The sequence below is a fragment of the Thamnophis elegans genome, chromosome 12 (assembly GCF_009769535.1).
Source record: "Thamnophis elegans isolate rThaEle1 chromosome 12, rThaEle1.pri, whole genome shotgun sequence".
NCBI lineage: Eukaryota > Metazoa > Chordata > Lepidosauria > Squamata > Colubridae > Thamnophis > Thamnophis elegans.
The window spans coordinates 19185876-19198286 of NC_045552.1; the positions used below are offsets into that span (position 1 = coordinate 19185876).

The window sequence follows — 12411 nt, forward strand, 5'->3', positions numbered from 1 at the left end:
TAGGTAGGTAGGTAGAGGGATAGAGAGAGAGAAATAGAAAGAGAGAGAGAGGGAGAAATACAGTAGATAGGCAGGGAGAGAGAGAGAGTAGGTAGGTAGATAGGTAGATAGAGGGAGAGAGAGAAATACAGTAGATCGGTAGGGGGAGAGAGAGTAGGTAGGTAGGTAGAGAGAGAGAAATACAATAGGTAGGTAGGGGGAGAGAGAGTAGGTAGGTAGGTAGAGAGAGTATGTAGGGAGGTAGATGCTTCCAGGTGCTGGAGAAGGAAATCACTGACAATCTGCAGCACCTAAGACTTGTTTCTGCTGGCACAGCACTTGATCAATCTAATTCTCATCAATCACTCTAACCAAAGAGCTTTCCAAAAGGAAAAAAAAAAGTTTTTGCACTCTGTTTTCAGCCTCTTTTTTGAGGAAAAAAGGTGTGTCTTATACGGCATATTGCATGCAGGGAGTACAATTATTTATATTTGATTTCTAATTTCTGAATGACTTCACGTGGGCCGGATAGGGACAGGCAAAGAGGCCATAAAATGCCCAGATCTGTTATAGGCATTCACCTCTAGACAGGAATTTTATTGGCTAAAAACATCTTGAACAGGTCAGAGGAAAAAGGAGACGTCTCTTTCACTTACCGTATTTTTCAGACTATAAGACGCAACGGTGTATAAGACACACCAAGATTTTGAAGAGGTAAGTAAGAAAAAAAAGTTTTTGTCCTCCCTGGCCTCCAGAAGCACTCTGCAGGCTTCAGCAGGGCTGGGGAAAGGCAAAAATGTGCCCTTTTTTGCAAAAACAGGTGGAAAATGGCCCGGGTTTTTTGTTTTTTTGCAAAAATGGGGGCATTTTTCCCTTCCCCCAGCTCTGCTGAAGCTTGCAGAGTGCTTCTGAGGGCTCAGGAAAGGCAAAAATGCCTCAGTTTTTGCGAAATATGCCCGTTTTTCACTTAAATAGGATGCTGGGATGGGGCTTTGTGAGGCCAAAAATGGCTGTATTTGGTGTATAAGACACACCAACATTACCATGCTCTTTTAGTGGGGGGGGGGGGAGATGCATCCTATACTCTGAAAAATACGGTATATTTACATCTATATACCTAAAATATTTTTAAGCATTAAATGATATAGTTAGAACCCTTCAAGAGGAAGTTAAAACTTAAACTCTTTGATTTCCCTTCCCCATTTTTCAAAACTTTGGAGCAGAAGGAAAAAAAAGAGACAATGATGTTTCCCAAGGTGAGAGAGATTGTGGGGTGGGGAGATTGAAGAAGGAAGGAAACAAAATTAAAAACATAAATTGTTTGGCAGCTTATCTCATAAACGGCAACCCAGCCCAGGTGGTGAGAAAGCCGGGAGCAAACATTTCAAACTATTCAAAGAGACTTCGCCTTTTATTGGCACCTATGAATTTCTGGCAGTTCTGGGTCCAAGAAAGGCAGCCTGAAGTCCCCTTGTACTCATAGATCTGGAGAACCTCACAGCCAACCTAACTGTTGTGGCCCACCAGCGGCCAGTGGAGCTGGCAGCAGATTCGGACAGTGAGGAGGTTGGGGAGGAACCTGGGCCAGTCCTGGAGTCTGGGGAAGGCTCTGATGAGGGCTCTGAGTCGGAGGCAGAGAGGGGGCCAGAGCCGTATGCCAGTTATCAGCTGCCTTCGGAATCAGACATCAGTGAGGCAGACGAACAGCTGCAGCCTGTTCCCAATGTGCGCATGTGCAGAGTTGCCAGATGAAGGGAACAGCTATGGAACAAGGGTCGACTTGGGAGTAAGGCCACAGGTGGATGGAGAATGGCCCCTCCCCTAGGGAATAAAAGAGGAGCAAAAGGGGAGGGGTGTTTGCAGGAGACAATTAGTTCATTCCTGCCTTCTTGCCAAGTATTGCGGGTTCTGAAAGATATCGGCCTGGCCACTCTCCACACCTGATAAAGGTCGGTATTTGTGAACTATCTTGAAAGACTGTGCTGGAGATGAATTCACTGTAAATTAAATAAAAGGGGTTTATCGGGAAGAGGACTCGGCTTCGTGCTGCTGGGGAATCCTAGGTCAGAACACTAACTGGTGTATCAAGCAACAAGCAGAAAGGTTGGTGGACAGCAGGTGGGAAGATGGTCCAATAATAGCCATCCCCATGTGGTTTAGACCAGCTGTGTGGAGCTTGACCCAAGGATCAGTGAAGCCATGGGGGGAATCGCATGACATTAACCACACATCCTCCCTTATCTCTCCTCCAACTCAGCCCTGACCTAGAAGCAAAGAGAGAACTACTGGAAGGAGGTTAAAGGGCCATGGGAACACACCCTGAGGATTGACACACCTTGACATACCTAGACTAACTTGAAAGCTAAAGGTTCCCACCTCTCTGTGGCTTCCTCTGGTCAACATGCCAATCCATTATGTGCTGAACTTGTTGCAGGAAGCAAGCCAATTTGTTTCAGTGTTGACTGTGTTGGGCAGTGGTGGGTTCCAAATCCCGTTCCAAGCGGAATGGTTGGAACGGACCCGGCATCACCAACATGGACACGCGCGGTGCACGCACACACAAGCACGGTGCGCGCATGCGGCGTACTTGCCTGTGATGCTTCCGCAAGCCTCCATGATGTTCCAACTGCTCGGCGGAGCATCGCACTGGTGCCATATATGCCAAAGGCTTAAAGGAACAGGTAAAGAGCTCGGGCGGGCGGGTGGGCCCTCTGGAGCACCGTATCCAAACAGTACCAGGCAGCTCCTGAATGCCTGTACTAGGGCATACCGCCTGCAACTCATCACTGGCGTTGTGTGACCCTATTCACTGCGCTCTACAAGGCACGTTTTATGGCTTGTGTTCTATGAATCCAGCCAATTCTAATTTATTTAGCCAACCACGGTTCACCGTGACATGTGACCCCAATCATAGAAACAGGAGTAATTACAGATGAAATATTTGGGCAAATGGCGGGCACGTTTCTGCAGCTTACCTCAAGAGTGGTTTGAACGATCTTCTCCACAGAAGAAAAATACGTTTCCCATAAAAACTGGGTTTGCTGCTGGAAGGTCAGGATTTTGTCACTGTTCAGACATCGGACCGTAGATGGAATCTGTTGAGGAAGCAGCATGATCAGAAGACATGACGGGGGGAATGCAGAGAAGATTATGATCGAGGGAACAACCGCAATCATTTTTATAGAGATGTTTCAGTCTTTTAATTTTACAGTGTTGTGTTAGTTTTCCAAGCTTCTAAGGATCTTATACTGCTTATACATTTCAGTGAAATTATTAAAATGGATGTAATTTTCCTTGCCTGTATTTTATGCTACTATACTGTACAACTGAAATACAGTCTTGTTGTTTTGATGGAGGAAAGCATCAAGAGTTCTTCCTTCAACAACAAAAAAGCACCAAGCATGGTGTGGAGACAACCAACCAAACTGAGCAGTTTGGTCCAGTGGCTAAAGCATCACACTAGGAGACTATGAGTTCTACGCCCCGCTTAGGCATGAAACCAATTGGGTGACTTTGGGTCAATTACCAGGAGACTGTGAGTTCTAGTCCCACTTTAGGCATGAAAGCTGGCTGGGTGACATTGGGTCAATCACCAGGAGACTGTGAGTTCTAGTCCCACTTTAGGCATGAAAGCTGGCTGGGTGACATTGGGTCAATCACCAGGAGATTGTGAGTTCTAGTCCCACCTTAGGCAAGAAAGCTGGCTTGGTGACATTGAGTCAATCACCCAATGATTGATCACTGGGCCAGTCATTCTCTCTTAGGCCAACCCATCTCACCAGGGTTGTTAATGTGGGGAAACAGGAGGAGGGAGTCTTAAGAATGTACACTGCTTTCGGTTATTTAAAAAATAATAAAAAGTGGGGATGAAAATAAATAAATAAACTTCAGAATGGGTGTTGACTAAGCTGTGTATGCATATTATAGCTATTTATCCGCAGAATCGATCTTCCTCTGACCAGCAAGAATCTATGCACGATGCTCCTGGCAATGTCATAACAAAGGTTACAGTAATTCGGCTACCGGAATTCAACACATTACTAGATCAGTTTCTCTATTTAAATCAATTCCTAAGTTACCCATAGCAAGAACAGCAAATAAGTGAGACATGATCGATGAAAGGCCATATAAAAATACTGCAAAGAGGTAAATAAATTAATACCCCCGTATTCCAAATAATTGCTGTACTTTATAGAGAAAAACGAAAGCATCTTATACAAAGGACAAATGTTCTTTTTGGATGGTTTAAAAAATAATAATAATAGCAATGAACAAGGGCTCCAAAGCTCACCAATTAGTGCAGCGTTTCCCAACTTTGATGACTTTAAGGCTTAGGGAGTTCAACTCCCAGAATTCCCCAGCCAGCATGTTACCTGCAGAAGAAGCCGCTCGTCTCCGACGATGGATGATTTACTCCAATCAATCACCTCTGAAAAAGGCAGCTCCCACCCATTGCTGAGCAGGACCGGGATGCAGGCAGCCTGGACCAACGAGAGAACAGAGCAAGGATCACCAGGTTGCAGGAGAGGGGAGAGAGAGAAAATGACCTTGGGATCCTGAGGTTCAAAGGACCTTCAGTGCTGCTTACAGGTAGTCCTCAACTTACAACTGTAATGAAACATGCCATCACAGTTGTTAAGTTGCGGTAGTGATAAAGAGGGTCAGTTATGTGCCCAAGCGGAGTTTATGACATTTTTTATGCTGGTCATTAAGCGAGCACTGTGGTCATTTAGCAAAACAGTGGTTCGCTGCAGGCATGGTTTTGCCAAAAATGGGAAGTAAATATAGAGTTGTTGCTATGAGGAAAATAAGAGGGGGAAACGCTATTGTTTGTCACCTTGAGTTATTTGTAAAATAATAAAGATGGGCTACAACTGAATACATGCAATAAATTTTAAAATTTGGTTGAAAAAAAAAAACATTTGCAAGCAAATCACCTCACTCAGAGCGCAAGGACCTCATTCTCACTTTCCTAACCGTGGCACCAAGATACCAATGTCATTTTTTAAAGCCATGTCCTAATGAGGCTGCTTTTATCTCATATCCAACCCAGGGGTGAAATCCAGCAGGTTCTGGAGAATCTGGTAGCAGAAATTTTGAGTGGTTCAGAGAACTGGTAGGGGAAAATTTGAGCAGTTTGAGTAGAACCGGCAAACGCCACCTCTGGCTTGCCCTAGAGTTGGGTGGGAAGGGAGAATTTGCAGTATCCTTCCCCTGCCATGCCCACCAAGCCACACCCACCAAGCCACACCCACCAAACCACACCATGCCCACCAAGCCACGCCCACAGAACCGGTAGTAAAAAAACTTGAATTTCACCACTGATCCAGCCCATATCCAACTGAAGCAGTAATGAAGACATTCTCCTTTTAAAGTGGTGTTTTCCCTCTTCTCCCAATATCATTGTAGCTATGAGAATGATCCATTAAGCTCCATCCAGAAGGATATGGTTAGGGGTTGGGACAGTGGTGGGATCCTGCCGATTTAACAACTGGTTCAGTGATTGCATGTTTCACTGCACACGTGTGTGCCGTTTTACCAAAGCTTACCTTCCACGTTACTTCTTGGGGAGTAACACAGCTGAGATGTGCCAATCAACTCTGCCGCGCTAATCAGCTGAGAGGATATAGGTAAGCAAAGCGCAAGGGTGAGCGAGTGGACCAACCTGATCGCTGGAGCTACCGGCTGAATCTCACTCCTGGATTGGGATCTACCCAACTTTGATTAGTTGCCTTTTTTCTTCAAATTGTACTGATGTTTTATTAATTACCTTTCTTAGTGCTTAATAAACATCGTGTTGTCTGGGTATTTAATTTGCTTAACAATTCTGATTATATTCTTAATCCCCACCCTTTTTTTCTAACCACTGGCAAAATAGATTCCATATTTGATGGTATTCTGTGTCTTCTTTCTGTTTAATTTTCAATGTCAATCTAGCCATTTCTAGTATCTTCTTAATTATCTCTTCATCTCACGGTGTTTCTTTATTTTTTCGAATATTGTGTGAATATAATCCTTGCTGCTGTTACAACATGTAATATTTAAATAATCTAATTTTTCTGATATTTTACCTAATAAAAATGGTTTAAAATCTATATATTTCCCTATCATCTTTTCTAGCCACCTGTGTATCTTTGCCCATTTTTTTTTTGTTTTAGTTGCCTTTTGTAGCCATCTCAGGTGGATGGCAGGAGAGACTGGACTTCTGCAAAAGTAGCTGACCATATAGGGTCTGGCCTTGTCAGCTCTTATACGGGCTACTTTTATATATACAGTTTACTGCTCTTTGGAAAAACTGCTGGATGTTGATTTCAGACAACTCTAGTTAATCTAAAGCAGGAAAGGAAGCTGGTTCTGCCACTTGTGGGTTGTTGGTTCTGTCACAAATGGACACACAAGGTATTTTTTCTTCTTTTTTTGCTGCTTTTGCCATCAAAAACGCCCCTGATATTTTTATTATTGGCAGTGGAGAACCAGTGTGATGTAGTAGTTAAGGCAGGGGTGTCAAACTCAATTTCATTGAGGGCCGTGTCAGGGTTGTCTTTGACCTCAGGGGGGCGGGGTGAGCGCGGCCAGCTCGACATTACTTGTGTTGGGGACACCTGTAGTGGCACAAGTGCTTTGCCAGCGAGCTCCTGAGCTCCGTTTCCATCTGCGACATCTCCTGCAACCCTCTACTAGTGAAAACGGAGCTCGCAAGGGCTGCATGCAGCGCTGCCGAGCTCCATTTCCACTGGCAGGCACCACAGGCCAACCCTTTGCTGTTTCCAGGTTGGCCCTGCGGGCTAGATCTAAGCATGGATCCAGCCCGCGGGTCTTGAGTTAGACACCTCTGAGTTAAGGCATCAGGCTAGGAAGCAAGAGAATGTGACTTCTAGTTCCCTCTTAGGCATCAAGCCAACTGGGTGATCTTAGGCCAGGCTCTTTTTCTCAGCCTAAGGAGGAGGCAATGGCAATCCACTTCTGAAGATCTTGCCAAGAAAGCTGCAGGGAATTGACCAAGCAGTTGGCAGGAGTCAACACTGACTTACACACACACACTCACACATAATAATAATTGGCACCAGGCACTCTTCTCTCTATTTCTATTTCTTGCCCACTCCAGAGGCTTTTGCAGATGTAATCCAGCTGCAGCAGTGCCAGTTCACTTGTTATCAATTGCTCCCTTCTTCCTAATTTCTTCTGCTCTCCTTCATTTTCCCCTCTTATCTGATAGCTGGGCTATTTCTGAAAACAGGTCTGGCACCCTTTGGAAAGTGTTGGGGGGAAGTGAACGAGAGCTTTTGCCCAGTGCAACTGTTCCTTTGGGCCCGTGTCCTGTCAGTTAGGCTATTTCTGAAGATCAGTCTAGCACTCTTACAATGCTAGGAAGCTCACCTAAAACAATTATTTCCTCTGATTTGTTTCCTCTAGTAGAGAAATGGGAGGGAACTTCTGGAAAACTGGGCCAAGTTTGGAAAAACATTTCTCAAGAAGTAGAAATAACTTTATTAGAGTTGGTCCAGTGGTGGGATTCAATTTTTTTACTACCGGATCTGTGGGTGTCGTGTGGCTTGGAGGGTGTGGCTTGGTGGGCATGGCAGGGGAAGGATACTGCAAAATCTCCATTCCCCCCCCCCCCTCCAGGGGAAGGATACTGTAAAATCCCCATTCCCTCCCCAACCCACTAACCTGCTTTCCAGCTCCGTTCTCCTGTGCAGGGCAACAGAAGAAGACCGAACCGATCAACTGGGACTCAAGAGGCAGCGAATAGATGGGGCGGGGCCAGCCAGAGGTGGTATTTGCCAGTTCTCCAAACTACTCAAAATTTCCACTACTGGTTCGCCAGAACTGGTCAGAACTGGCTGAATACCACCTCTGAGTTTGTTGCACACTCAGCCAGAGGTTTAGACTGGATGTGGTATTTTTAGCCACCCATTGAGTCCTTTTCAACAACCTGAGATAGGTAGATATTGTTTGATGATGTTAAAGATATTATTGCAAGATTGCTATTAACCTTTTTATTATGCTGTTATACATCTTAATAAGACTGCATTGTTGAAACACAGGAATGTTTCTATAATATGATTAGAGACAATTAGCATACCATTGTTTAGATAACTTAGAGTATTGGGAAGAGAGAAGGGAAAGAAAAATATTCTATTCATGTTAATTACAATTTAGGATGTCAACATTACAAGCATAAAATGACTTGGCTTTTTTTTATTCCAAAGTTGAGGATAACATTGAAAAAAGAATCATTGCAACTTATATCAAAGCACTGGTTGTATAGATAATCCTCGACTTACAAGCACAATTGAGCCCAACATTTCTGTTGCTAAGCAAGATGGTTGTTAAGTGAGTTCTGACCCATTTTACAACCTTTTTTGACAGTTGTTAAGTGAATCACTATACTTTTTAAGTTAGTAAGTGAATCAAGCTTCTCCATTCATTCTGCTTGTCAGAGGGTGGCCTGGGACACATCAACTATCATAAATACATGTCAAGAATCCGAATTTTGATCACATGACCATAGGGTTGGTCCAACGGTTGTAAGTATGAGAAATGGTCATAAGTCACTTTTTTCAGTTGTAATTTCAACTGGTCACTAAACAAATGGTTGTAAGTCAAGGACTATCTGTATAAAGAGCTGGGGTGGTGCAGTGGTTGGAGTGCAGTACTGCAGGCTACTTTTACTGACTGCCGGTTGCCTGCAATTTGGCTGTTCGAATCTCACCGGACTCAAGGTTGGCTCAGCCTTCCATCCTTCCGAGGGGACCCAGATTCTTGGGGGAAATAGGCTGACTCTGTAAACTGCTTAGAGAGGGCTGTAAAGCACTATGAAGTGGTGTATGTCTAAATGCTATTGCTTCTTTCCTTTCCTTTCCTTTCCTTTCCTTCCTTTCCTTTCCGTATCTCCCTCCCGGAGTTAGAATGCAGCATTTCAGGCTGCTCACTGCCAGGAGTTCGATTCTGGCTGGCTCAAGGTTGACTCAGCCCTCCATCCTTATGAGGTGGGTAAAATGAGGACCCAGATTGTTTTGGGAGCAATATGCTGACACTGTAAACTGCTTAGAGAGAGCTAGTAAGTACTGTGAAGCAGTATATAAGTCTAAGTGCTATTTCTATTTTCCTTCCTTCCTTTTTTCCTTCCTTCCTTCCTTCCTTCCTTCCTTCCTTCCCTCCCTCCCTCCCTCCCTCCCTCCCTCCCTGTGGTTAGAATGCAGTATTTCAGACTTGCTCACTGCCAGGAGCTCGATCCTGATGGGCTCAAGATTGACTCAGCCTTCCATCCTTCTGAGTTGGATAAAATGAGGACCCAGATTGTTTGGGGGGGCCATAAGCTGTAAAATTCTTAGAGGGGGCTGTAAAAGCACTGTGAAGCGCATATAAGTCTAAATGCTATAGCTGTAATAGAGCTTTTGATCTTAAACAGAATACTGTACTTAATATTAAAATTTCCTTATATTGTTCCTTGGTGTTTGTACAAAGGAGTGTGTGTGCGTGTGCGTGTATTTACAAGAAACAACTTTTAAAATAATTCAAATCCGTGACATAGAGCTAGTGTGGTGTGATAGAGTGCTGAAGAGGCGGGGCCTAGAAACCCAAAGCCTTCTTTAAGCATGAAAGGCGACTGGGTGACTTTGGACCAGTCCCTCCCCATCAGACTATCCTACCTCGCAGAGCTGTTGTTGTTGTTGTTGTTGTGGGGAAAACAGGAGGTGGGAAGATTAGGTAAGTTCACCACCTTGACTTATATATAAAAAGATGGGATAAAAATCTAAGAACAATACAGTAATAATAATCATGTACCTGCAAAGCTTCTAGGAACCGGAAGGATCCTAAACGTCTCCCTCGGGGGATGATACAAAAGGTAGAGTTGTGCAAAAGCTCCTGATAATCAAACCTGGGAAAAGACAACACAAAAATGTTGCAAAGTAGAGGCAATCAGTCGCTCGGTGCTTTTTGGGGAACGAAATGAGTCCTTTCTCATTTTGGATAGGATTTGGATTTCCCAGTGGTGTCCCATCCTAATATTATCTGAGCAATACCCAAACAAATTTGCCCTCCAGCTCTTTGGGATTACCATCCATGCCAATCAATCGCAATGCCAATCAATCACATCAATCAACGTCAATCAATTGCCAATGCCAATCAATCGCATCCTCTCCTGCCGAGAGCTTTGTAACTGCAATAGGTTTACATCAGGGGTGTCCAACCTTGGCAACTTGAAGAATCCGAATAGAGCTGGAAGGACCTTGGAGGTCTTCTAGTCCAGCCCCCTGCTCAAGCAGGAAATCCTGTACCATTTCAGACATTAGACGTAACCCATAGTAGGGAGGAAGAGGATGAGGAGTTATTGTCTGGGTTATTGAAGAATACATATGATCAGAAATAGTCTTCCACAGATAATGTGAAGATGGGACTATTATAATCACTATCCTAAACAACTAATTTCATAGGGCACTTCTTGAAGATTTCCCCAAAGCCCCGAGGTGCATTCTGTAGAACAGTGTTTCTCAACCTTGGCAACTTGAAATGCTGGCTGGGGAATTCTGGGAGTTGAAGTCCGGACATCTTCAAGTTGCCAAGGTTGAGAAACACTGCTGTAGAATACTTGGCCTGCCTATGAAATAAGGGGTTGATATTGGCAATTGCCTCTTCCTGGTCACCAATCCACTACATTTTTGGTTTGGCAAAAGCTAAAGATGAGTGCAATCAAATACAGGCTATCAAAATGGATAAGAACTTAAATTTAAGCTAACACTATGACAGAAAGAGTGAAGTAAATATATTTCTCAACTATTACTGCATTTGCAAATCCAGCAGCATTGTTTAAAGTTTTTTTTTCAAACACGTTTTTTATTTTATATTACTTATGCATATCAATATACGAATGGTGTGATATCTGGGTATCCTACATTTCAATACAAATAAGCATAATGTTGTTACTCATAATTATTACATTTCATTCTCATTATTTCATATTGTTTACACATATAAGATAAGATAAGATAAGATAAGATAAGATACTTTATTTGTATGCCGCCCTTTTAACTGGGGGGACTCAGGGCGGCTCACAGTTCAGGGGGAGGGGAGGACAAACCAAGTTACATATAAGACAATACATCATTAAAAGCACAACATTCATACTATTCAGGCAGGGTTAAGGTCTTTAGCCCCAGGCCTGTCGGGACAGCCAGATTTTAAGGGCTATGCGGAAGGTCTGGAGGGTGGTGAGGGTACGAATCTCCACGGGGAGTTCGTTCCATAGGGTCAGAGCTGCCACAGAGAAGGCTCTCCTCCGCGTGGTTGCCAGTCGACATTGACTGGCTGATGGAATTCGGAGGAGGCCTAATCTGTGGGATCTAATTGGTCGAGTGGAGGTGATTGGCAGTAGGTGGTCTCACAAGTACCCAGATCCAATACCATGAAGGGCTTTGTAGGTGACAACTAGCACCTTGAAGCGTACCCGGAGATCAACAGGTAGCCAGTGCAGCTCGCGGAGGATAGGTGTTATGTGGGTGAAACGAGGTGCATCCTACCCTTCAATTCCTAAAACCTCCTTCTTATTCTTCCACATATCATATAGCATTGTTTAAAGTTAATTTATTGTTCAGCAACCATTTGAAGTTACAACAGTGCTCAACAAGAAGACTTATGGCCGGTCCTTGAAGTTGTGGCTTTCGCGGTGTCCTCACAGTCACAGGATTATGATTCAGGCACTTGGCAACTGGCACACTGTTACAATGGTCACAGCTTCCCACAGTCACATCATCACCCCTTCTGGTCTTCACTGCCAGCTTCCAATAAGTCAAGTCAATGTGGAAACCAGGCACCACCTGATGTTGTGCTTAATGACTGCACATGATTCCTTAACAACCACAACCTGAGCTGTCACTGTACACTGAAGATCACATTTAATTTCGTTGTACAAGGTGCAATGGCAATAAAGTAAAGTAATCTTATCTATTTTCAGCAAAGCCCAGGCTGTAAGTAATTTTTAACCGTCTCAAGACTTGCCGACTTCAACTCCCAGAATTCTCTAGCCAGATTTAGAAGTCCGTAAATCCATAAGTCTTCAAGTTGGACATTCCTGGTTTACACCAAACTACGTTCAGGAGCCATGAAGAACTTCATGGAAGTTCTTCTGAAAATTTCCATTGAGAAATTCCTTGGTTTGAAGCGGGTTCATTTCAAATGTCCTTTTAATAAGCCTCTAAGCCCATGATGGCAAACCATGATGGTTGCTAAGCAAGAGCGTTGTTAAGTGAGTTTCACTACATTTTACAAGTTGGCCACTCCCACCCAGTCACATGGCCAGCAAGCCACTCCCACACAGTTACATGGTTGGTAAGCCACTCCCACAAAGCAGGCCACACCTACAGAAGAGGTTCTAAAAATTTTTGAAACCCACCACTGCACAGGTGGCACGTGGAGCCATATTTGGTG

The 12411-nt window shown here is 44.0% G+C and overlaps 1 protein-coding gene across 1 annotated transcript in view; it reads right to left on the reverse strand.

Moving 5' to 3' along the window:
• EXTL1 (exostosin like glycosyltransferase 1) overlaps nucleotides 1-12411 on the reverse strand; it is a 65266-nt gene that overhangs the window by 23133 nt on the left and 29722 nt on the right. The window contains exons 2-4 of the mRNA XM_032228572.1: nucleotides 9772-9865; nucleotides 4353-4460; nucleotides 2955-3074 (exon numbers count right to left, since the gene is read on the reverse strand). Of these exons, the coding sequence (XP_032084463.1) occupies nucleotides 2955-3074; nucleotides 4353-4460; nucleotides 9772-9865 (322 nt within the window). The remainder of the gene's footprint in view (nucleotides 1-2954; nucleotides 3075-4352; nucleotides 4461-9771; nucleotides 9866-12411) is intronic.